Consider the following 27,647-nt stretch of genomic DNA (forward strand, 5'->3'; position numbering starts at 1 on the left):
GAAGTTTTAAAAGTATAAGATCTCAAAGAATGATAAAGAATAATAAAAATAATACTCATTACAGAAAAATAGAATAGAAACATAACGCAGAGATTAGAAGTAAAATCATAGGCTTCTGGGCTATGGGTTTAGGAGCAGGCCCTAGTTATTCAGCTTCAGTAGGGTATCAGAGACTAAAAGTACTTTGTGTCAGATGGGAGATAAAAGCCTACATATCGTTAAAGCCATGGATACTGTAAGTTTTCTTAAAAATATGAAGCTGACAAAAGTTGCTTTCAAATCTGTTTGAAGATGCAATTTATTTGAAGGTATGTATTTAAGGAATCTGGAGTTATACACAGTCTTACAACTTGGATCTGAACCAAGTAACACATGCTAATAACTTGCTCAGTGGTTTTCAATCCTAGAAGGCAGGATACCTGAATCATAAATGTAGGACTTATTCTAGGATACCCTGAGGCTATTGGCCTGGGAGACAAAGGAAATAGCTACAATACTGAAAGCTCTGAAAGAGTAAGCACAAATAGAGAGCAAGAGAGATAAAGAAGCAAAAAGAAAGAACCACTTTTCTTACTCTACTCAAAAGTAGCCACAATTTTTTTTTTTCTTTGCAGTACATGGGCTTCTCATGGTTGTGGCCTCTCCCGTTGCGGAGCACAGGCTCCGGACGTGCAGGCTCAGCGGCCATGGCTCACGGGTCTAGCCGCTCCGTGGCATGTGGGATCTTCCCGGACTGGGGCATGAACCCGCGTCCCCTGCATTGGCAGGGGGACTCTCAACCACTGCGCCACCAGGGAAGTCCTACAATTTTTTTTTCGTGATAGGTAAAGTGATCTAAAGTTATTAAGCCTGTCAATAATTGGAAATAAAGTTAATCTGAGTGCATTAAAATTACAAAAAGACTGAAAAATATTTTTAAATAAGTATGAACCTCAAAGATGTTAATGAAAATTAATACTCATTAAATAAAAAGAAATGAAACCAAAACAGTCTAAAATGACTTGAAAAAAACAAGAAAATTGAAACATTAATCATTGAAAACAAAAGGCTCAATAGATAGGAAATACTTTAGAATAGACAAAGTTGAAAAGAGAGTTAGTGAATTGGAGATTGTACTGGGAAATTCAGCTAGATTGCATATGTAGAGATAAAAAGATGAAAGCATTCAGACCAGTAAGAGATGTAGGGGAGTACGGAGCTGGATATTCCAATATATTACAAAAGAAGAGCATGTACAGACAGGCAGAAGAGCAGTATTTGAAGGTATAATAATGGAAACTTTTCCAAAATTGAAGGAAGATATATTAAAAATAACAGTGCATTCCAAGTATTGAGCATGATATATAAGAATAAAACACACCTAGAAACAAGTAATGAAAGTATGGAGCATTATGAATGAAAAAAATTATCTACAAGAGAAAAATTACAGATTATTTATAAAACAATTAGATTGATAACAAAAACCAGATGTTAGAACTAGTGGAATAATGTCCAAATCATGTGGGAAAATAAAATTCAATCTAAATTTGTTTACTTAGCTAAATATGACTCTGGACTAAATGTATTTTAAACATTCAGACTATAAAAGTTTAAATATAAACATCTTATGGGAAGAACTATTAATAATTATATTTTGCCACAACTATTAATAGTTATATTGTCAGGTGATACAATGGTCAGCACAGATATTGAAAAATCAAGAAACTATAGTCAAGGTTAGTTAACTGTTTGCTACAAAAAAGAAATGTCCAAACCAAATCCTAACTCTAACCATCCTAATCTAACCTTAATTTTAATCTTAATTAAAAAAAAAGAAATACATTAAAAAGAAGTAAAGAAAAGAATAAATGGGAAACACAATAAGTTGTGATAGCAATAACAATGAACATACAAATAATTACACATACACACACACATAAATAGGCTATACTTAACAATTAAAATAGACAACAAAAATGTTTAGAAAAACAGAAAATACAATCTTATGCAACATACAAGAAAAACATTAAAATAAGAACAGTGGCAAAAAAAATATACTCAGAGTAAAAATAAAAGAATTTAATTATTAAATACTAATTAATAGGAAGCTGGCAAAGGAGTATCAGTATCAGAAAAAAAGAAATTTAAGTGAAAAAAATTATTACTAGAGCTAATTGAGATCAAGTGATTTTCCTAAAATTATCTTAGTAGAATAATTTGGAGTGAGGATTCAAGCATATGTCAGTTGACTTCAGGGTCTGCAATTTTAACATATATATATATATATATATATATATATATATATAAAATGTAGCATAGTATATCACAAATGCTTAAATATATTTAATATATTCTTCCATTAGAATATATTTAAGTGAGTTAATAACTCAGATCAATAGTTGTTCACAAAGATGTTCCTCACAATATTATTTATAAGATGGGGCAGTAGAAACACAAGAAATTAGTTGTTCAATAGATAAAAAGATAGATACACAGAAGCATGTGTATATATACATATCTTTATATAGATATAACTGTAACATATAATTATATAACTAAACTATTATTTAACTATGGATGGCATTTCCAAAGATTACTAATACAAAGGAAAATATACATATGGTGGTGCAATAAAGCAGCAGAGTTACTTACAGTTATACACACACAGAAACATATGTTGAAAATAAGATTGGTTGGACTAAATCATAACTGATTATCTTTAGGTGACACGATGAATCATTCTTATTTTATTTGTTCCTTTTCATATTTTCAAAATTCAAATTTCATGGAACTAGTATCTATTAATTAGTATAATCAGAAAAATAGTTTTTAATAAATAATGAAATCAAACCATCATACACAATATGATGTCAAGTCAAATGATCTAATTTTCATTAGTGATCCTGTCAAGTGATCTAATTTTCATTTTCTAAATATCTACTATGTAAAATGGGCAAGAAAGAGGGGTCATCAAGCAAATGGCAGATACATTAAGCCCTAGAAACATCAGCTGCTTTTAATACATGAAGGTAATGACCTGCAGCTTGGTATTAAGGTATAACTATAATAAAATGGTTAGGCTCATTAGCAGGAAAATTAGTATTTCAAACATTTTTAGTACTGATACATTAGTGTCTCTCTTAGGACAGGCTTGTGCAGCATTAAGCATTAGCTCATTACACTCTTCCCTCAGTACCTTAATGGCACAAATAAGCTAAGGAAATTACGGAATTAGAATGGAAACAGAAGGTAAGTTTTGGGAATGTTCAGAGTGTGAGGCTAAATAAGGAAGGAATAAAAAGCACTGGAAAGATGTTGATAAGATTGCTGTTGTCAGCACGTACTTCTGCTCTATGCCATTGTCAATCAGTTAGGTATTAATAACTTGAATCCCCAAGCATGCCCCAGGGATATGGGACCTGGACATCTCAAACAAGTACGTAGCATCTAGAGTACACAACACTGCACTACATAATCATGATAACCTGTTCAAAGTGACTTCTATTTAATATCTCATTGAAACCTTCATTTCTATAGTTAGGTTATACCACCAGATTATTCAGATGAGAAAATTGAGACTTAAAATACTATACAACTTGCCTAACGGCATTTTGTTAATAAAATGTAGGTCCAGGATTCAAATCCAGACAATCTGACCAAGTGTCCCAGATCTTAAACGTTTAGCAAGGAAGCTTTTTGCATGCCTTGGCCTAGATGCTTTGGAGAATAGAAGCCCATAAAGTCCCATTTTAAGTGCTTAAAGAGCATAGTCTGTTATGGAGGTAGAATGCCCTGAAAGAGCTAATGTTACTGTAACAGAATAACAACAAATATGTATTAGCAAAGAACAAATTGAGCAAGCAAGTGTTAATTTAAAAGGCAGAAGAATAATTAGAAACAGATGAAGACAATTAATGTATATAAAGGAACAAACATTTACTGAGCTGTACTCTGTCACTGGCTTGGGGTCATGATCTAGAGATACAATAGATGTAAGCCCTATACAAATACAATGTTAAAGGCAAAGTTAAATGCCAGAAGTAGATAAAGGATTATTTCTAGTAAAAATTGACCACCTAACCCAAGCCTGTGGGATCAGAGAAGCTTTCCTCTAGGAATGCAGTCCTAGAATAGGTCCATTAAGTGAATGCACCTTTCTAGAAACAGTGACATTTTAAGTAGGTGCAGATTATGAAGAGACATTAGTGGACAGAAAGCGGGAGGGCATCGTTAGTATTGAAAATGGTACAATGTCAGAATACAAAGCAGAGATTAACATATTTCACTAGGGGGAATTAGGTGAATTTATGATGAGGTTAGTAATGTGTAAAAATTCTGAAGAGTTTTTGGAGCTCACACTGAGAAATATGAATTTCATATGATATGAAAAGTTGTTACGTGTTTTGAACATAAATATTGATATGTTAAAAAGAATGAAGGCCAGTAGTTTCAGTGAGTTAAGCAGGTACCTAAGTACAAAATTGTCTCTCTGAGACCCTGCAAAACAAGTAAACATGACTTTCCTGTGGTTTTCAAGTTTGTGCCATAAGTCTTAGCAAGAATTTGACTGAACGCAGGCAAACTTGTCTGGACCAGTAGGAAACTTCTTCATTCATCAAAGAAATATTGGTGGAGTTCACTAGGTGTTAGACACTGATTTAAGTGGTAGATAAACAGGAGTGAACAAAGCAGAGAGAAGTCCTGGACTTATGGAACTTGTATGCTTCTGGAGAGAATCATACGATAAATTAAATAAATCAGTAAAATATGTGGTACGTTAAATGTTAACGGGATTTATGGGAAAAAAAGTGTAGACATGGAATACCTGGCAGAAAGAGTGTTAAAGCATAAATAGCCTGAGTCAAGAAGGGTCTCACTAGAAATATGACTTCTGAGTTCAGAGCCAAAGGAAGAAGAGTGATCCAAGAAAAGGAAAGAGTGAGATCAAGGCCCTCTGGGCAGAAGTACTGAACATAAATAGGCTGGTGTAGCTGGACTTCAAAGTCCTTGATTCTACATGAAGTCAGGAGAAAAACAAAAATCAAAACAACACTGGGCTATGTGTTTGAATGGATTGAATAGGACTATATTTGGAGATCAGGTGGAAATGATGACAGTTGTCATTAAGTCTAGATTGCTAGGTGCAGAAAGAAGTGTTCCCATGATTTCAACAATGTCTACATACTTACGACTCCCAAATTTACACGTCCAATTGACATCTCTATTTTGAATTCCAGATCTTTATTTTCAAATACCCACAGAACATTACTATTTGGATATTCCACAGATACCACAAGTCAGCATATTCAAAGCCAAGTTCATCTTTCCCTCAAACTTGATCTTTCTGCTGTACTTTCCATTTCAATAAAAGGCTTCATATCCCATTCACTCAGCAGAGATTGTCATCCTATTCTCCATCTCTCTCCTCTCCTATCCTGTTCAGTTGAAGTAGGCCTCCACTCTCCACAAATCCCTCATTTCAGGTCCTCCTCATCTCAAGCACAGACACGTGTAGTGAACTCTGCTTCAGCCATGTATTTTTGCAGTTCATTTTCACAACTGGTTCTCAGCCAGGGTGATTTTGCCTCCTGGAGGACACCTGACAACGTCTATAGAGACATCTTTGATTATCACAGCTGGGGCACCTACCACTGGCATTCAGTTGGCAGAGGCCAGGGATGTTGATTAATATCTTATAATGCACAGGGCAGCCCATCCCCACCCCTGGATTTACAAAATTACCTCATCCCTAATATCAATAATGCCATAGTTGAAAAATTAATGACAGAGTAATATTTTCTAAAATACAAATTTGAGCCCCTCCTTGACCTGCCTCCTTCCTGCCTCTCATCTCCCACAACTTCTCCGCACATTACTCTGCTCTACTCCTTGAATACACTATGCTCTCATCCTTTTCTTCTCACTATTTCTACTGACTAGGATGCTGATTTGCTATTTCTTTCTCTGTTAAATATTAAATATATTTTAAAACTTGGCTCTAACACAACTTCTTCTAAATTATTCTAGGGAACGTTAGGTATTCCTTATCTTGCTCCTGAACAGCCATGTCATAAAACTTACACAACAAATTGTAATTTTTTGTACACATGCATGTCTTTTCCTTCTAGACCTATATTGTGCAATGCTACTGGCTACTGAGTACTTGAAATGTTAATTACTGCAACTAATTTTTAAATTTAATTTAATTTTATTTTAAATCGACACTTTGGTCTTCCCTGGTGGCGCAGTGGTTGAGAGTCCGCCTGCCGATGCAGCGGACATGGGTTCGTTCCCCGGTCCGGGAAGATCCCACATGCTGCGGAGCGGCTGCGCCCGTGAGCCATGACCGCTGAGCCTGCGCGTCCGGAGGCTGTGCTCCGCAACGGGAGAGGCCACAACAGTGAGAGGCCCGCGTACCGCAAAAAAAGTAAATAAATAAAATCAACATTTTCTCATGTAGCTAGTCACAATCATATTGGACACTTTAGACAAAGAACACTTCCATCATTACAGAAAGTTTACTTAGATAGTACTACTGTAAATCTTTTGTACTCTGGGGCTTATATTATACACTTAAAAATATTGAAACGAATGAGTTAATGAATCATTATTTCCATAGCTGACTCATCAGAGCAAAACTTTTCCTAATGCTTATGATTGACCTCTCTCAAGAATTATGCCAGATATTCCCATTGATCTTTAATTTGCTATTTTTGGTATCTAAAATTTGTTGCATTACATTGATAGATAGCTATCCACTTTGTGTGTAGATTTTTATTCTTTAATTATATTGTAGTTCATCAAGGAGCAGGACTAAATACTTTACTTGGCTGAATCGCCCACAAAACCTAGCATAATGCCCTTCATTCTGCAAATGCTGAATAAATTGAAAGCACAGTTCTGGTAGAATTGATGACACATTAGTCCAACTTCCTGTCTGCCAGATATGGTGCAAAATTAGTGGATTTCTGAAGGTAATGGGGAGAAGAAGGTTTAACAAATCACTGAGAGTCTTTCTAGTTTAAGGACAATTTTTGAAACTAACGTTTTATTCAAGGAGAAATGGAAAATCCCTAACATGGCATATGAAATTAATGCATTCTGCCTCTGGCAATGAGCCCCTTCTAAAAGCACTAGAGATACATTTTCTGACTCTCATGTGAGTTTACTTCATTTTCAGTGTCATTATTGGCATTATTTCAGATATTCATGTATGAGATCTTTGTCTTGTAGGTCCTTGATGTTTTCTTGTGATATGGCTTGTCACACTGCAATACTCATTTATGATATATTTACATAGTAACGTGCTGACTATAATGTCAAAGTAGGGCAAGAGGATTTTTGGAATATGAAGGAATAAACCAAAGAGGTATAAAGTAAAAACTAAAGCTTAGTACTTAATATCTGAAGAGAGAACAATATTAAATTATTTCAGTTTGGCATTGCTGTGTACGTCAAAGGAAAGATTTCAGTTTTGCTGCTGGGTTTGCTAGTAAGTATGGAGTCAAAAAGGATCATTCAAATTTCAGAAAGACCAGATGTTGAAAACACATTCTTGTTTCTCTTAAAAGCCTTCTAACTGATATATTCAAATTCAATAGCTTTTCTCAATTTCTAAGGAAAACATTAGTGACTACAGACACATTTCTGAAAGAGGATATAAAGGTTGTCCAGATCAAAGTCTCCCACAGATTAGAAAAGTGAAGGCTTGAGAAATTAAGGGACTGGTTTAAGCCTTCACATGAAATCCATGGTCCAATCAGGACTATAATTCAGATTTACTACAGACACACTGTCAACCTTTATTTTTTATGGAAGAAAGGGCTAACTATAAATTTTAAAAAGAATGTCATTATCATTAAAATCACATATCTTCTGATTAAATCTGTTGACAGTTAAAGGCAGATGATAAAAAGACTCCCTCTGTCTGTCACAATGGAGAATGGAGTAACAGGGACCAGGTTTACTCTCCTGCGTGAAAAATCCAAAAAAATGGTCAAGATACAGGAAACAATAGTTTGCAAGACACCGTACATGAGGCAACAAAGGTCAATAACCACTGAGATACAGGAAATAATGATGTGAGCCATAGAAGATTGCTGTGACATGCTGCCTTGATAGTTTCTAGTCTACAGCACAGGGAGAGGGAACTGGACAGTGCATGGCTGACTCCGAGGTTGACGGGATAAAGCTGAGAGTCCAAGGAAACAAGGCAGCTCAAGTTTGCAGAGCAGAGTACACGAGGAGAGAACCCTGGAGATCTGCAGAGCAATTTCCTCCAGTATTTAGCTGAGTACAGATTGGCAAGTGCATTTGAGGAAACTACCCAGAGGCCTGGAAAAGAACCACTTGAAATGATTAGAGGGAACAGGGAAAGGCACTCACGTAAGGCTGGGAATTGTGCCTGTCCCAGTAGCCAGACTGAAAAAGTTCAAGATTCAGGGGCACTGTGTGGACTAGAGCACAAAGAAGTGTCTTGCTTCAGAAATGGGGAAATAATTAACTCTAGATTAAGAATGGCTGCAGTCCCACCTAACAAATCTTAAGAGCAGACATGAAAGAACCAATTTCTAAGTAATTTAATAGAAAAAAAGCTCAAGAATATTTATAGGAATACAAAAATATCTATCACCTAACAAGATTAGTTAAATGAATTTATGAGGTTCATGTAATATCGGCCAGAGGTTTGTCAATTTTGTTTATCCTTTCAAAAAACCAGCTTTATTGATCTTTTCTATTGTCTTTTTTGATCTCTACTTTATTTTCTGTCTGATCTTTATTATTTCCTTCCTTCTGCTGACTTTGGGTTTTGTTTGTTCTCATTTTTCTAATTCTTTTAGGTGGTAGGTTAGGTTGTTTATTTGAGACTTTTCTTGTTTCTTGAGGAAGGCCTGTATCACTATGAACTTCCCCCTTAGAAACACTTTTGTTGCATCCCATAGATTTTGTAAGGTTGTGTTTTTTTAAGATTTTTTGGATGTCTTTTTAAAGTCTTTATTGAATCATTTTTACAGTCTTTCCTGAATTTGTTACAATATTGCTTCAGTTTTATTCTTTGGTTTTTTGGCTGCGAGGCATGTGGGATCTTAGCTTCCTGACCAGGGATCGAACCCGCACTCCCTGCATTGGAAGGCAAAGTGTTTCATTGTTGTTTGTCTCAAGGTATTTTCCAATTTCCTTTTTGATTTTTATCACTGACTCATTGGTATTTTAGGAGAATACTGTTTAGTCTCCATGTGTTTGTTGCCCCCCCTCCCCCCGTGGTTGAGTTCTATTTTCATACTGTTGTGGTCAGAAAAGATGTTTGAAATAATTTCTACCTTCTTAAATTTGTTGAGGCTTGTTTTGTGCCCTATATGTGGTCTATCCTAGAGAATGTTCAAAAGAAGGTATATTCTGTTTTTTTGTTTGGTTGGTTTTGTTGGTGGGGGGGGGGGCACATAGTGTCCTGTAGATATCAATTAAGTCCAACTAGTCTATTGTGTCATTTAGGATCTCTGTTGCCTTATTAATTTTCTGTCTGGAAGATCTGTCCATTGCTGTCACTAGGGTATTAAAGTCTCCTACTATTATTTTATTCCTGTCAATTTCTACCTTTATGTCTGTTAGTATTAGTTTTATATGTTTAGGTGCTCCTACATTGGGTGCATATATGTTAATGAGTGTAATATCCTCTTCTTGCATTGATCCCTTTATCATTATATAATGTCCTTTGCCAAGTAGAGTATCCTAGGTTGCAGGGTTTTCCCTTTCAATATATTATGCCACTCCCTTCAGTTCTGTAGAGAAATCAGCTGATATCTTTATGAGGGTTCCCTTGTAACTGACTCCGTTTTTGTCTTGCTGCCTTTAGAATCTTCTCTTTATCTTTAAATTTTGTCATTTTAATTGTGATATGTCTTGGTGTGGGTCTGTTTGGGTTCATCTTGTTTGGGATGCTCTGTGTACCCTGTACCTGAATATCTGTTTCCTTCTTAAGGTTTGGGAAGTTTTCAACAATAATTTTTCAAATACAGTTTTGATCCCCTTCTTTCTCTCTTCTCCTTCTGTAGCCCCTGTTATGCATAGGATGGCATATTTATATTATCCCATTACATTTTTTTTTTGTCTTCTTGTCTGCTGTTGTGATTGAGTGATTTCCATTATTCTATCTTCCAGATCACTTACTCATTCTTGTGTGTTATTTAGTCTGCTACTCATCGCTTCTAGATCGGCTTTTATCTTTGCATCTGAGTTGTCTAATTTTGATTGGTTCCTCCTCTTGTTATCTTCACTGGGAGTGGTTCCTCCGCTTTTTCATTTTATTTAACTTTCTCTGTCACTATAAATTTAGGAGAAACAGTTATCTACTGTGGTCTTGAAGGGGTGTTTTTATGTGGGAGCACCCCTGTGTAGACTGTGTAAGTCCAATATTTTTGGTGTAAGGGCTGTTTTTGGTATAGATGCCAGCCATATCCTTCCTCAGTGTGTGATGGCCATTAGCCCCTTGCTGGTGGGTGTGATTGGTGTTGTGGTGTCCAGAGCCTGCACTGGATGTTGGGTGGGGCCTCCTCTTTGCTCCATGGCTGATAGACCTGTCAGAAGCTGAGGTCTGCTCCCCAGTTGTTGGAGTGGAAGCCCTGAGTGTTGGGTTCAGTAAGGCTCTGTTGTCCTTAAGTGCATGCTCTGTCCCAAAGGAGGCGAGTGCTGAAGCAAGTGAGGCCCATGTGATCACAGTAAACCTATGCACCTCCCGTGCATCCATGGTTTTGCTCAGAAGCAGCAAAGTTGTGTCCTTTTCTCCACTGTGTTCATCCTGGACCCAGTGCTAGGCTGGTGCTGGGAGGTGGGGCCCATACCCCAGGCCCTCTAGGCTATCTCTGTGCGGCTAGACTGAGTCCTCTCTTAGGGCCCATCCTCTTGCAATTCACTGCCTAGTTGCTGCACACACTAGCAGCCCCCAGTTGGTGCACATTTCAGGCTGGGAAGTGCAGCAAGGTGGCAGCCATCAATGCAGGGGTATCTCTGTACTGACTGCTAGCAAGCCAGCACATAGCACTCCTCTTGAGCAGAGTCCAGGCCCCTCAAGTCCCTCCATCTGTCCCAGCAGACCTCCCAGCAGGCAAGGGGGCTTCCCAGGGTGAGGGCCTGCCCATATCAACCTTCTCTTCTTCACAGATAGCTTCCAAGGGTGCTGGTCCTGTCTTGATACTTTTTTTCTTTCCTTTCTACCTGGTTATATGGGAATCTTTCTTGAAGATTTGGTTGTATAAGAGATCTTCTGCCAGCTTCCAGTTGGTTTTCAGTGAGAATTGTTCCACATCTAGATGTATTTTTGATGTGTTTGTTGGGGGAGGTGAGTTCCATGTCCTCCTATCCACCATCTTGATCCTCTGAGGCTATTTCTAATTCACATACCTGGTAAGCAGTTGCTGTGATCAGAAACTCAATCTGATTGAATTCAAATCCATTAGATAAACAAGAAGAAAGTCAGGAATAAATTCATATGTAAATCAGATGGAAGGTCTTTATTCAAAGCTTTTAAATTGAATTTCGATGCACATTATTATTTAATTTTGGCATAGTGACCTTGGAACTAGCAGAAGTTGAGGGTAAAAATACTAGATATTGAGGGAGGGGGAGGGGGAGTGGAATGTGGCTCATTAGTGAACATGGCCAGACAATGAAAAGCCTGAATAGAGCTTAGAGTTTTATATCTTTTCTTGTCACTTTCCCTGTGAAACTGGAAAATAAATTTAAGATTTAACTAACACATGCCAATAGAATTCTCATCCAATGTTTAAACAATTATAATATGACACATATACGTATAATTAATGTGGTCACTTGAGTAATTCACACACATGCTATACACACACAGACACAGAGCATATATTTTGTTGAAATGCTTATAGCTTGAGAGTTCTTCGCCTCTGCCCATCAACTTATTTTCTCTAAACAACCATTTTTAAGTAAAGCACATATGCCCATATTTATTAACATTTGAATGAAGCCTGCACTGATAATCTTACTTCCTAAAACAACCCACACTAATGGGTTTTCTAATTTGTGAATTAAAGGACATTCAAATGCTTTTAAAAACCAGTTTGTCAACTGCTAAACTTTTACTTCTTTTTGATCCATTTAATCAAGCTGCTCTAACCCATCCTTTTCCCAGAATAGTACATTTCTATCCCTCCACTAGTCTACTTTCATTTGTTACGATGAGCTGAAGAAAGAAATTTGTACATAATTTTAAAAGATGATGAAATTTCTTTTTTTAAGGACTCTAATAAAATTTAGTCATTGATTAAATATTTACCAGATAAGTGTTCCATGTTAGAATGACCCAGTTCCAGGTGATGGAGTGTGGTGAGGGAGAGAGGACAGGAGAGGTGCAAAACAGAAATGGATAAGACATGATCCTAAGCCCTTAATGAGGTATGGAGTCATCTGTTGAAAATAATTTGTAAACCTCCTAAATGGAATAAAATATATTTTACTATAACTTTACATTTTAGAGATATTTATACATGAGAACAAAATAGATATAAATGAATCTCTGATTCAACAGACTTGAGAATAACATCATGCTTTCTTTCCCAGTGCTCTTCATCCCAGATTGGACCAATATTCTGTTTGTTAACCTGTAACTCAGCACACTGCCACTCTGTTCTTTCCATTTGCCAAATCAAGAAACAGAACATTCCCTTTGGAGTTTGAAATGAATAGCACGTGATACTACTGGAGAAGTTTTTGCATTAATTTACATAAGGAACTGGAGATCAGAGGACCCCCTGAAGAGTAAAAACTAGTCACAGTTGATGGTACACTTGAAATATACCAGGGATGGCAATTTTAATGATGTAGACACTTAACGTTATTAATCTGTTGTCCTTCATCAAGGGAGAACGCCAATCCTTCTATATTCCCAGAGTAATGAAGGGGGCAGGGCAGGAAATGAAAATCAGAGAAATATGAGTCTTCTGCTACAGTTACTAGAGGTCAGAGAGGGGTTTGGAACCTGGATATCCACATTAACAGCTGACTTTTGTGCAGACTGCGAAATATCCGGTCAAACCAGTCTCTCTCCTTGTTAGAACAAGATTTGGTTTTTTATTCAACTAAATCATTTCCACAAATATTTACAGAGCACTTACTAAGAATTTTAACATCTTTATTGGAGTATAATTGCTTTACAATGGTGTGTTAGTTTCTGCTTTATAACAAAGTGAATCACTTATATATATACATATGTTCCCATATCTCTTCCCTCTTGCATCTCCCTCCCTCCCACCCTCCCTCTCCCACCCCTCTAGGTGGTCACAAAGCACCGAGCTGATCTCCCTGTGTTAACCGGCTGCTTCCCACTAGCTATCTATTTTACGTTTGGTAGTGTATATATGTCCATGACACTCTCTCACTTTGTCCCAGCTTACCCTTCCCCCTCCCCATGTCCTCAAGTCCATTCTCTAGTAGGTCTGCATCTTTATAGCAGTTACTTCTTGAAGTATGGATTCATAGGGTCACATTCACCCCCAAACACAAAAATAAGTGGAGAAAATCACATTAAAGGGGATAATTAAATTTTCTTGTAATTATGCTTATGAGTAAATTGGTGTGACAATTCTTTTTGCTCTAATTATGTGATTTAGGGATAATGTATGATACATTAGGCATTATTCATATATGTAAAGCAATCTCTTGAAAAACTCATGTTATTTACCATACATGTAGTTTTTCAAACTTTTTAAATCTCATGCAAGTTTAGACTGACTACAATTAATCATTACTAGAGAAAAATGTATAATTTTATATTGATATTTTGACATTAAAACATTTTTGTACTGTGGAAATTACTTAAATAAGACTTCATTGTACTGGAAGACCAGTTGCCTAAATGGCCAAATACTCTGAGCAGTGACACTGTTTCTTATGAAAGTAGTAAATATATTTTGAACAATTTTTGGCAGCTGTATGCTCAAAACAAACATGGACAATCTGAAACATGTCATAAATTTTAAAATAATACTTTAAGATCAATAGTATAAAATAAATTTAATCATATCACAGAGAACATTGTCCAAAGAATGTCCTCTAAAATACCGCTTGAGTTCTGGCTTTCTAATATTTCCTAATCAATGAATATTTATTGGTTACTTTTTGTACCAAGAATTATGTCAAGGGCTATGGGCTAAAAAATATTAAGGTATTATTCAGCCAAAATAATCTATTGTGCTTCTCATAGCCAGGGCATTTTTGTATAAATAAACATTTATGCGGTTACTGTAAAATAGCCTCAACCATTCCACATTTAACCAATAAGAACAACCTAAGTTAACAATTATCTATTAGATGTAAGATATTCTACCTGCTTAATCTAATCCTTGTCCACTCCACGTGCCCTGTTCTTCTAACATTGCCACACCTCCACCATCTCAGGAACTTGGCCTTTGCTGTTGCCTTTGCTTGAGTTTTCCTTAAAATCTTACTGCATGGTTTTCTTAAATGTCATTCTCTCGGAGAGTCCTTCTCTGACCATTTTATCATAAGCTCCAACTCTTACCTCATTACTCTTTATCCTAATTGATTCTGGATAGATAACGCTTATTATTCTTGAGACTATTCATGCATTTACTTGTTTAATGTCTCTGGTTCTTACCAGAATATAAGGTCCATAAGGGTAGAACTTGGTATTGTTCATTGCTGAACCTTTAATATTTAGAGCAGTGTCCAGGACATAGCAGGTGCTCAGTAAAGAGTTATGTTGAAATTCCATTATTAAACTTTTTATATATGCCAAAATATTTTAAGTCTTCTAAAGAATATCTATATATGTGTGTATATATATATATATACACATACACACAAATTATCAGTTTCACAGTCAAAGAAGAAGTCAAGAAATATGGCATGATCATGTTGTTTCTAATTTTCATGGAACCATCAAGAAAACTATAAACGCATAAATCACCTTTATCCAACTAGGGAAGTTATTGAAGGTTAAACTTTGGCGTCAGGGTAATATCTTAAATGTATTGTTTCTTCTTTGTCATATGCAGTGTTAAATTTCTGAGAACATAACAAAGTAGAACTAAAGAACCTCTATCAATTTATTACACTTAAAAATATTCTCTAATTAATCTTTGAATAGTTGCTTACACAAACTTTTTTTCCTTCACTTTTGTTTGTGTCACATTTTTCTATGAAAAATTATTTTTTCTTCACAAAATGTTAGGGCAAGAAGGTTACTTTCTAAAAGATTTAGTTTAAGAATATATACTATGGCATTAATTTAAAAGATATGAAGTTAATTTTTAATATGTAGGAATTATTGAAATAATTCAAATATTACATAAAATGAAAATGTCATGTTCCACATGTTTTAATTTTCTATTCTGCTGTTGTCTCCAATTTCCCCAGATAGAACCTGCTTTAGTGTTTTTCACCATGCATCTAAAAGTTTTGACTTATGCATCATCTAGGTGCAGTAATGAATAAGAACTGACATCAAATATCAATATTATTGGCCCAGCTAAATGGTAGTTGACATCAAGTTGTATTGCTGAAGAAGTAAACAAAATTAAATTTTTTTGGTGTGTAAGTACTGCCTGACATCATTTGTCCTTCAGAAGATCAATGGCTGCATGATCTAAATGTTATTTGTATCTATTTATATAAAATGGCCAAAGATGGATACTACGCACTTTCTGTTTGAGATTGGTTAAAAACAAACAAAATTCAGAATATCAGAAATTGAGCTTCCTTTGCTAAAATGGAGTGAGGATAACTTTTTAGGTAGGCAATTGCAGTATTTACTTTTTCATGATTTTTTTTTTTTTTTTTTTTTTGCGGTACGTGGGCCTCTCACTGTTGTGGCCTCTACCGTTGTGGAGCACAGGCTCCAGACGCGCCGGCTCAGCGGCCATGGCTCACGGGCCCAGCCGCTCCGTGGCATGTGGGATCCTCCCGGAACAGGGCACGAACCCGTGTCCCCTGCATCGGCAGGAGGACTCTCAACCACTGCGCTACCAGGGAAGCCCACTTTTTCATGATTTTTAAAAAAGATAATTAATGCATTTATATTCACATACTAGTAACTTGGGAAAAGCAATTAATCTATTCCAGATCAAATTTAAAACTCTTAACTAATTATTAAATGGTATACTATGATATGAAACAGACAAAATACTCCTATGGAGGTTTATGCCCATTTTTTTTTAGTGGAATTTAGCTCAAGTTTAATACAATTCCATAATTTCTTATTTAGAATAGTTTTAGAATTTCATTTTCTTATTTTTGTTAAAGTGTGAAATATATACTGCAGTTTTATGTTTATAACATTTATATTATATTAAATAAAATTAAATTATAGGATAGAAGAAAGTCATATATTTGTGTGTGGTTGTTCTTTTATTTATGTCTACTTATTTGAACACAAATGGCTAGAAAGAAATATTAGCTCCAAGAATAATAGTAGTAGTAGTAATAATAATAATGATAGTAATAGTAGGAGTGGTAGGAGTAGAAGTGATAGTAATAGCATTTTCGATTTGCCAGGTACTATGTTAAACACATTATATATATTATCTAATATTCACTGTTCTTTATATCATTCATTTTTACAAAAGAACTAAATGATTTACTCAAGATTAGACATCTTCTCAGCCATAAAAAGGAATGAAATTGTGCAAACTGCAGAGACGTGGATGGACCTAGAGACGGTCATACACAGTGAAGTAAGTCAGAAAGAGAAAAACAAATATGGTATAATATTGCTTATATGTGGAATCTAGAAAAATGATACAGATGAACTTATTTGCAAAGCAGAAACAGAGACCCAGACGTAGAGAATGGACGTATGGATACCAGGGCGGGGGAAGTGGGATGATTCACCACTATGTAAAGAATAGGTAACTAATGTGAAACTACTGTACAGCACAGGGAACTCTACTCAGTGCTCTGTGGTGACCTAAATGGGAAGGAAATCCAAAAAAGAGGGGATATATATAGACATATAGATGATCCACTTTGCTGTACACCAGAAACTAACGCAACATTGTAAAGCAACTATATATACACATACACATGGTATATATGGGGCGATGCACAGGTGGGAGCTGGCAGGGCAGAGAGGAGGAGGCACTGGTCTGTAGCAGCAGCTTCTACTACCAGCCCTTGGGGCACTCAGCCCTGTGCTCAAGCAATCATTGTCAATGACAAAGTGATTACTGAAGTTATAACTGTATTAAATTAATGCTAATAATTTGGATACTTTATTTCTGGCTGCTTGGGTAACGTTAGCCCTTAACCCAGCATATATGGTATTTTCCCTTTTTTTTGTTGTTTTTCTTTCTGGGTACAGCTGTAAAATATTTGGATATAGGAAATGTGTTATTCTTGCAGCCTTGATATTCATGGTGGATTGTAAAATATACATTTTTGTGAGATATCAAAGATTGAGATTATTTTGATAACATCATTTACAGATTTAAAAGATGTGGTTATCACAAGTCTGTTTAGGGGGAAAACTACTGCATAAAATAACTAACTTGGAATTTTTGCATCAGTTTGGAAAAAAAAAATAATGAAAAAAAAAGATTATACATCTTGTGAATGGCAAAGCCAGGATCCATAATGTACCAGGAGATAAGTATAACTACAATTGGGTAATTTTCCAGGGCTCCAAAGTTATGGAACACTATGATTTATAGAAGCTTTCTAAGGAGCAATTAATCTATTGTGAGAATTATCAATAAATGAGTTTGTGTCTTGCAGTTCAATATCCACAGGACTTTGAAAGCCAGTAAAGTTGAAATAAATAAGATGTAATGATACAATGTTGTAATGAAATCCGTGTGCTTTCATTTGTCTAAAACTCTGCATTTATTCATCACATTTTTTAATATTAAGTATGCAAAATAAGCTATACTAGATGCTGGAGCTATTGAGCCAAACAAGATTTAAAATGTCCTTTTTCTCATTCCTTTTTACTGCTTTCCAGTGTACAGAGATTTTTTTTAAAAAGTGAACAGACAGAAAGCCCCAAGACAATTGTGAACCATGACTGATCCTTCTGCTTCTGCATTGGGATTAATAGGGTCACAATGACTAATGAAAAGATGGGGGAAAGGAACCAGTTAGGAGAAAGGGAAAGCAATAGTTTCATTTTTAGCATATTAAAATGAGATACAGATATTTAGGGTGAGATGCAAAATAGCTAACAGTGAGTCTGAAGTAAAGATTGGGATTTACCTAGAAATCATCACGTGCAGATGAAATTAAAAGCCACAGGTTTGAGTGAGATGATGCAAGAAGAGAACCTGCTAGAGAATAAGATTTAAGATTGAGTCTTGATACAGTTTAGTATTTGGGAGTCAGGTAGTAGAGAAGGATCCAGAACAGTAGTTTAAAGAGCAGTGGCCACGGCGATTTTACTTCTCAGGATTCAAGAAGAAGGTTTTAAAAGTAACTATGAAAAGTAAAGTTTAATAATAATGGAGAAATGGTCATTAGATAAAACAATATGGAAATCAGAGAGTTTCAGGGGAGTTGTTGACTTGGAGTTCATATTTGAATGGTTGAGGAGAAAATGATATAGGAGATTTCTGGGCAACATGGAGGAATAAGATATAATGCAGAAATAATACCACCACTCAAAAGTCAAAGAAATTATGGATATATAGATATAGATACATCTGAACTCAAATAATACATAATGAAACAAGGAAAGGGAAATTTAAAGTTAATTTAAAGAAAAAAACCAGTTTGTTTGTATAGCTTCCTCCAGTGTTTTTTAGTCTGTCCCAGTATAGGCCAAAGAATGTAGATTTGCCAGTTAAGCATTACAGAAAAAACGAGGTCAAATTGAACCAAAGTCCTTTGTGGTGGAATTGCCAGAATGACAACTGAGGAACCCAGGCTGGGATAAAATGATAAGTGAAGGCAGAAAGGCGATAAGTTGCTGAGTAAGATTTTAGCTGATTAGAGCTCTCAATGAAGTGGAAATATTGTACTGGCTCTACTTAGAGCTGGAAGACAGGTATCTTTAGAAAAGCAATGCTTGAAATTGAGATTTTGGAAGTGATGCCTTTAGTTAATGACAAAGTGCTCGCGGTTTGACTTTGGGAGTATGCGACTGAGGATAAAGAAGTGTTGGAGGAAAAGTGGTCAACAAGAAAGTGATCAGAGTGCTCTATGGGCCATATGTGTAGGGAAAGACAGTGATTCAGGAACTCTAGCCTTCAAAGAATGAGGGAGAGTGACTGGGAGCTTCCAGTAGTGAAGCACAGCAGTGAATCTACCTTAGGATTTCAGTGGGGTTATGGCACATTTTGATTTTAAAATATCTCATTTGATCCATGATCCATGACTTAATTCTGAAAGTCCAATCTGCCCTCAATGACTTTTGAACTAAAGCTGACTTAGCCCACACTTCCGGGGGCAACTCTTTATCAGACATCTTGAATCCATAACCTCTGATACCTGTGGATAGGAAGCTCAGGGTAAGATATCTAGGGATAGGAAATGCGGACTGGACTTAATCTTTTTTCTATACTATCATATTTTATGAGTATTTGGCTTTTTGATTTTTCATTTTGATATAGTCATTTTGATTCTATGGCCATTTTGACATGCAGAATGTGATTGTTATACTTATTTCTGTTATCGATAGCTGCCCAGGCCAGCATGTTTTCCCTTATTACATAGACTCTCATCTTCAAAGAGCTGTGTTTGCCCCTTAATCTTATCCCATTACCCTTCCTCTCTCTCACACACCCTTCTACTCCATCCTCTAATGATCCATTACGTGATCAACCAATTCCCCTGTAATGCCGCTCTCTGTTCCAAACACTTCCTTCACCTTCTTGGCCTGAATGACTTCTCATAGTTACACTCTTCTTCAAGTTCTCTAAAACAGGAAATTATTTCTCTTGCCCTCCACATGACTCAAGGCCAACAGAGGGGGTGTCTACTTTACTACAAATTACTATTAAACCCCTTTCCCTCTTATTTGTTTAAAACTCACAACTGCTGTAAAGATAAAACTGATAGACTTCACTCTCTTTCACCATATTCACGGCAGTTACAGTTTCCATGGAATTATACAGGTGGGAAACAAGTTAGAATTTGACTAGTCTTCTATTAAGGCTATATAGTATATCATTCACTTCAAAATCAAAATATCCATATTTTATACAATTAGTTGCAATAAAGATATACACCTCTACATTAAATAATCAATATAACAGTATTTGAATAAAACAACAGGTCAATTAAAAGAAGTGAGACTAGTACTCGAGGTAGGTCTGAAGTTTCCTTTCATGAGCTGGTTAGACCTCTAGAACTACTAGTAGTTTCTTTGATTCTACACAGCCTTTCAATTTCGTTTAATAACTAATGAATTGAGACTAAATTCCCAGCATGAATGTGTGAAATGGAGGTAAATATTCCCAAGGAAAGATGCACTGGTATTCTAATAGAGTTGATTTATAGTGTTCACCTGGCCTTACCAGGCAGGCACAGCATAGTCATCCTGACTATGTGTCTCTCAGAACAGCTGGGAATGTCCACAGAGAGATAAGGACACCCACCCCACCATAACATCACTCTAGAAAAGGACCAGAAACAGTTTCTAGAAGGCTTGATGGAATCCCTACCCTAGTCAGTCTATGGGTCAATTTCCTGGAAAACTGAAGGCTGGAGAGACTCCCTCTGATAGGAATACCCTGCTCATTTTCTTGCTATGTATTTTTACATAGTTTAAAACACTCTTTTACTTACATTGAATTGTATGTGTCTATTAATATTATTCCAGCAATTACTGTCAACTTTTAAAAAATATTTTGGTTTTGCTTTACAAAATTGACCTAATAAAAAGCTTTCATAGGTCCTTAAAGTGTTTCATTAATAGATTACTTTAAAAAGAGGTTTTAAATAAATGTCTATCTCCAACAGAAAAATCGGCCAGAGGTGAAGACATCAGAGCCCTAACATTATAACATAGAAATAAAATTCAACTTATACAGCTTTACAGAACCATATATATATACTGTATATTGCATATTTGTTTCCGTGATTCTTGGTTGTTAGCTGGATAACACTGAGTTTTACATTTTTTATTTCTGCTTACAAATCTAAAATTGTAGACTTTTCCTAAAATTGTGTTTATGTAAACAGCTGAATGCATTTTTAACTGGTAATGTAACTTGAATGCATATCCCTAAGGCATCAGACAATTAGCAGAACTAACACTAAATAATTCAAATCTCTGCCTGCCATGTATGTACCGCATGATGCATTTATGACCACAACTTTGCCGGAGGTTTGAATGTGAACTGTGTCACGATGCCATGTGCTTGAGACATCCTGGAAGTCTTTCAGTTACTGCTGCCTCCTCCCTCTTGACATTCCCTACCGGGTACGTGAAATACGACAGTTTTCAAAACAGTTGACACAAGTGATGGAAAATTTTACTTAAGAGTGTCATTCATCATAACAAAACATCACTTCCTTAATAGTTTATTAACTATTTCCAGTGAAGAAGAGATAAATTAATGGAAAAATTCAATGAGGCTTTGGGATATTGATTTGGAATAGGGTTGTAATAGTCCCCTTGGTATGAACAAAGTGTGTAAGCAAAAACGGATTAGCCACTTTGATATTGGACACCTGGACCACATATTCAATATCCTGCTTTTGAAATATACATAATTAATGTATGTGCCCCTTGACTGCTGACTAAGTCTAATTTGGCTATTTCCATATTTATTAATTTTACTATTTAGGATGTTAAATGGTACGTCTTTTTCAGTTATGATATTGCTTACCAAAATAAATGCCTGACTTACAAAATATTAGTTTACTTCATTTTAGCTTCTACTTAATTTTCCTGGGGTATGTGAAGCTCTAGGCCACTTAATAGATTTTTTAACATAAATATCCTATCATGTGGGTCCATAGTGCTTAAATGGTTCTATACTCTGCTAGAAATAAAATTTTACTTGGTATTTAGAACTAATCCATAATATATTGGCTCAATAGAGTCAGTCAAATGGAGATTCCTTACTAAGACAAATTTGTTAGAATTTAATTTTAGTTGAGCCAATCATGAACATTTCAGGGCTGACGACACCAGCACAATTTCAGTTGAGGTAAACAACATTCCTTTAGTAGAAATGATTTTTACTGAATATTTTTCTCTCTCTGAAAGAATAATAACAGCATGATAGTAATGGAGTTTTGACTAAGCTGTCATTTTGAAGTTAGATGTAGGTGATCTATCAGATTTCTTTTTTAGCTAATTGGAAAAGAAAGAGGAGTATGGAATTAAGATTTACACTCTCCTGGGAACTTAGAGCCAAATTAAAATGTTAGCTATAATTAAATCACAGAGTTTGAAGGGACTTGAGAGGTCATCTATCTAGTCAAATTGCTTTCATCTGAGAAGGAACAAACTTAAATCATCCTTCCACGATTACTATCTGAACTCTTTTAGAGACAACCCCAATTGGCACAGAAACTCAAAGCCATATTTAACAATCTTCATCACTGGTGAAATCATCCTGATATCTACATATCTCAAACTGCAGATAAATATTTATGCTATGTCATCAGTTTACATAAAGAAAGACATATGTGAAAGCTGTCCATGAGGAACTGAAGAACTGTCAAATCAAGGTTGCTCTATTCTAACCTGAAGAAAGGCCCTATTTCTTTAACATTTTTTATAGGTTTCCTTTCAAGCATTTTCATTATTTTGTGATTTTACTTTAAAATTTACAAGTTTATATCCCACTTACTTTCTTGAAGCCCACATTAGACAAAAAGCTTTTTAAAAATGTGTTTAAGTGGAGTTAAGTACAACAGATTTCCTCCTTGTTTCTACCACTGTATCGTGTGTGTGTTTTAAACTTCTGTAACCCTATACTACATATATATTATTTTCACTGCTATAATTAATTCTCAAATTTGTTCTCTCACCCTGTTAACGTGCCATTTTTTTCTGGAACTTTGTTTCATTAAAATGAATTTGTATATATGAAGCAGTAAAATAATTTATTGGGAGAACTGAACTCACCCTAGGAGTGAAGGTGGCATCATTGATGGAATGCATGTGACCATAGAGGGACTGCTCACATTTACCCTAAGAAAACAAAGCAGAAATACAAATCAAATAAATTCAATTTACTATGTGAAAAGAAAAGGAAAGATAACAGATCTTATTTGTTTCAAAGTAATGTTTAAGTCCATAAATAAAACTAATACATACTCATGGGAGAAAAGGCTAGCTTTTGCTGTCAGCTACCATTCAGAATCAGACAGGGCTGTGCTGGTGCGTGTGCCAACAGCATTAGTATCTACACTGAAATTCCAGGGTCCTCACTTTTATACCACTGAGCCGGCGGTGAACTCTCACTAACTGACTCTATTCTGCAATTAACATAGCTTTCAAGCCATGGTGCCAAGTAGTGAAGCCCTTATAGAAAGCCCTTGTTTTCAGCACATTTTCACCACTGCTGAGGGTGTGGGGTTCTTTCTCCTTTTTAATCACAAGATCACATTTTAATTCATAAACTTTCACAGTTTGGTATTAATATCATTACAAGTATAAAAAAATGTTACAAATGTGCCCAGTAAAATAAGCATTTGTTTTGTGAAAAACATACTTTGCATCTACCCATTCAGGTCATCTGTTCCAAACAATAGCTAAAACTAAAATTCAATTTAACCACAAAATTTCCAAGTTTTAGTTTAAACAATTTTAAGAAAAATGGGCCCATAACACATTACAAAAAGGATTTAAATGTGGGACCTTTCATTTTGACACTGATGTTCAAAGAGCATTCTTACCTACCTTAGGGAAATAACTCAAATTCCATAGAAGAACCAGGGAACAGAGAAAGTTATATCTGGAAGGTTGTTTGTAGATTCTTGTTATAGGCAGAAATTCAGATTTCATTCAACAGTGTATTATTCATTTAACAAATATCTTTGAGCAATTAATATATGTTCAGCACAATTCTAGGTGCTTAGAATATGTCAGTGAATAAAACAAAGAAGCTTGTCTTCGCTGACCTTACGTTCCAGGGGGAGAGGGAAAGTACAAACGTACAAAGTGTGCTAGAAGATAAGAAATATTTTTAAAAGGTACAAAGTGTGTTAGAAGATAGTAAATATTGTGGAAAGAAGAAAAGCCAGGTAGGGTAAGGGGAGTCATGAGTCCTGGGATTGAAGGGCTAAGGGCAAATCGAGTTATCAAGTAGAGTGATGGAGTTTGACCACGCTCAGAAAGCAGGGTTTGAACCAAGAATGAGGCAGTAAGGGAGTTAGGCAAGCAGACATCTGGAGGAAAAGCATTCCAGGAAGAAGAAAAGCTAGAACAAATCTCAATGTGGGAGTTTGCCTGGTGTGTTTCTGGAATAGCAAGGAGGCCAGTGTGGCTGGAGAGAAGTCAGTCAGGAGAGCAGGTTTACTCAAAAGGCTTCATCTACTTTCATTCACTACCTTGTGCTTACTTAATCCTAAACCATTTAAGGCTGGGGGAGAGATTAAAGAAAAGACTGCAGAATGAGATATTAAAGACACAGGGTCATCATCATGCCCCCTCGTTGTTGCAGAACATTCATGGAATAGCTTGGAACTAAGTGGAAAGGCTTTGTAACTAAACTTATTCAATCCTCATTACTGCCATTGCATTCAGCACATTATATTTCAAATATCTATTTACAGAATTAATGCATGCTGTTAATCCCTTTGTACAGAATGCAAAATTTCCCCACATGAATTTAAATTCATAAAAATATGTTGAAATACTCTGGCGCCCTCTCAGGATTCCCCCTACTTAGGCTCTTCTGGTTCAGTATCTTGATACTGTTAATAACATTAAACCAATTATGCTGAGGACTTCCAATCACCCAAATTCCCAAAGTAGAGATAAATTACTTACAAAGCCAAAAAGGCAAAGTATAAGATGTTATGGTTATCTTTCATATATTATCTTAGGAGTGTTTATGGTTAACTTTTTTGAGAACTAATATAAATAGTTATATAATATTATAGTTGTATAGTGAGTGTTAATATTTTAAAATATTTGTTAGTAAATTGGTCTTAAAATACTTTTTGCATTAATAAAAGTTTTATGTTTGGTCCTCTTCTAAACTGAGAACCTCTAAACTATTTGATTAATTGGTAAGGAAAATGGAGTTTTCTGATTCAAATCCTGAATGCCAAGTTTTAATTCAAAGTAGAATCTCTAAGGCACTCTTGAAAAGCCCTGGAAATATGGGGTTATAATGGAAATGCTGATGGACCACATTTGTGCTGCTATAACAAAACCTGACTCGAAGATAAATGTTTCATGAATTAAGAAAAGTTAAAAAAGCTTTTCTATCCAGCTTTGTTTCCAAGATAAAAGTGAATCTACTCTTTTTTTGTGGTATAGGGAATATGTGGGTTACTAATATTCTAGTCTTCGAACAGCCTTAATCAAAACCAATACCCACACCAGGGCATTAAATTTCAGAATATCTTCTTTGATGAATTCTTGTCAGAATTGTTTTCTTTCAAAAAGTGGAAAAAAATGAAAAAAAAGGGAAGGGTCTTACCAAAAAAAACCAAAAAACAAAAAAAATCATGTGACCTAACGTGTCACTGCTCCAGTATTTGATTCTCTCAGAGAAGCTGTATGCAATAATGGTTTCCATTATTGACTCTGGGGATAAAAACATCTGGAGCTTAATTCTTGGCTCTGCTACCAAATAGCTATGTGAACTTAAACAGGTTGCTTCACTTCACTGTGCTTCTGTTGCCTCAAGTAATTCTCAAAACAAATCTATAGGTTAAACGCTATTACCCATGTCCAATGAGATAATGATATTTAACCTATAGGTCTGTTTTGAGAATTAAATGAGATAATGCATGTGAAATGTTGGAACAGTGCCTATCACAAAGTAAGAGCTTACAAATATTAGCTCTTAGTACATGCTAGATAGGCCACTGAAATAGTGATGATGTCCAAATCAACATCTCTACTCTTAGCTATCTATCTGCCTCCTAAGACCCCACGAAGGAGTCTTATCAGCATCAGTGCTGTTTTTTCTATTTGTCTCTCAGATTAAATCCCCATGTGGCCCTTTCCTCTCTGTGCCCTGATCTCTACTAACTACATCACTGTGGGCTCTCAGGTTCTCTGTCTTCTGGTTGGATTCAGTAAGAGAAAACCACCAGCAGGATATGGAAGAGTGGAACTATATAGAAGATGGATAAATGATCACTTCAGTTCCCTTCCTGTTCAGCTGTGATTTTCTTACTGGCTCTGCCCTCTACCTAATTCCACTGCTTATGTTGTGCAGGTCCTCTCCAATGGTTACAGCTCACACTGTTCAGTAATGTTCTCCTTCCCCAGCCCCTTCAGACCTAGTGGTAGTAATAGCTTTCTATTGTTGCTAGCGTTTGGGTGCTGTGTTTGGTCCCTTAACCCTGTTCATATTTCTGTAACCATTCAACTTGAGTGTACTCCATGTATCATCTGTTTCCTGCTTGTGACCTGTCTGATACAGCATGTTAGACATGATATGCAAAAGGAGACTTTTTGATTTACTACTTCCCAACTGCCTCTCTGGACCCCTGCCAAATCTTTCCCTTTAAGTAAATGGCATCACTAGTTGCTCAAACAAAAAACCTAGGCAGTCAAAAACCTGAGAATTGATAACCAACAAGGACCTACTGTATAGCCCAGGGAACGCTGCTCAATATTCTGTGATAACCTAAGTGGGAAAATAATTTGAAAAAGAATAGATACGTGTATAGTAATAACTGAATCACTTTGCTGTACACCTGAATCTAACACAACATTGTTAATCAACTATGCTCCAATATAAAATAAAAATTTAAAAAAACACCTGAGAATTAGAATAACTCTTTCTTTCCCTACCTCCACCCCACCCCTTATCCAGTATATCAGTTCCTTCCTCAACATACGCCCTTACGCTGCCCACCTCTGCTCTGCTCCACTGTCACCACTCTGGTGCAGGACATCATCGCATGGAGCAAGAGAACAGCAGGGGCATCCTTACTCATCTCCCCGCTCCTACCCTCACCCTACTCCCCATCGATTTCTCTCTCAGCCACTGAAGTGATCAATAAAACCTGAATCAGATCATGCCATGCTGCTTCTTACAGCCATCCAAACAATTACCATTGCATGTAGAATAAATTTTAAACTCTTTACTTAGTTCCGAAAGCTCTGTATTATTTGGCTTCTGTCTGACTATCTGACCTCATCCTTTACCATTCTCCCTTCTCACGCATTTTGCTCCATGATTCTTTTCATGTTTTGATAAGGTCAGGGCTTTCTGAGCAGAGTACTGCACTTGGATGTCAAAAGATGCTTGAATAGCAACCCTGAAGATGGAGACTTCCGGAGAGATTTAGGGGTACCTCCCCTTGAGGCACTTGTTTACATTACAGTGTTGGGAAGTCTAAAGCCCTTCCCCGCCTCCTCCTATAGTGGATTTGCTTACATTTCAGAACAAAGGTTTCTCTTTCTCTTTCTACCGCAGTAGTGGAGGGGCACTGGGTTTCATAATGTGGCGGTTCCTTTCCATGGTACGTAACCCCACTGTCCCCACCGGGTACACCTGGTTCTCACTGCTTCTTCCCATGGGGAACTGGGGGATGGAAAATCA

At 36.1% G+C, this 27,647-nt stretch overlaps 1 protein-coding gene across 2 annotated transcripts in view; it reads right to left on the bottom strand.

The window, feature by feature from the left end:
- Nucleotides 1–27,647, bottom strand: part of SPAG16 (sperm associated antigen 16) — a gene marked incomplete at both ends in the record, with an annotated part of 885,965 nt that overhangs the window by 255,171 nt on the left and 603,147 nt on the right. For both annotated transcript variants that reach the window (XM_082657932.1, XM_082657931.1), the window contains one exon: nucleotides 23,039–23,104. In XM_082657932.1, the coding sequence (XP_082514058.1) occupies nucleotides 23,039–23,104 (66 nt within the window). The remainder of the gene's footprint in view (nucleotides 1–23,038; nucleotides 23,105–27,647) is intronic.

Source organism: Grampus griseus (genome assembly GCF_964374135.1).
Source record: "Grampus griseus genome assembly, chromosome: 7".
NCBI lineage: Eukaryota > Metazoa > Chordata > Mammalia > Artiodactyla > Delphinidae > Grampus > Grampus griseus.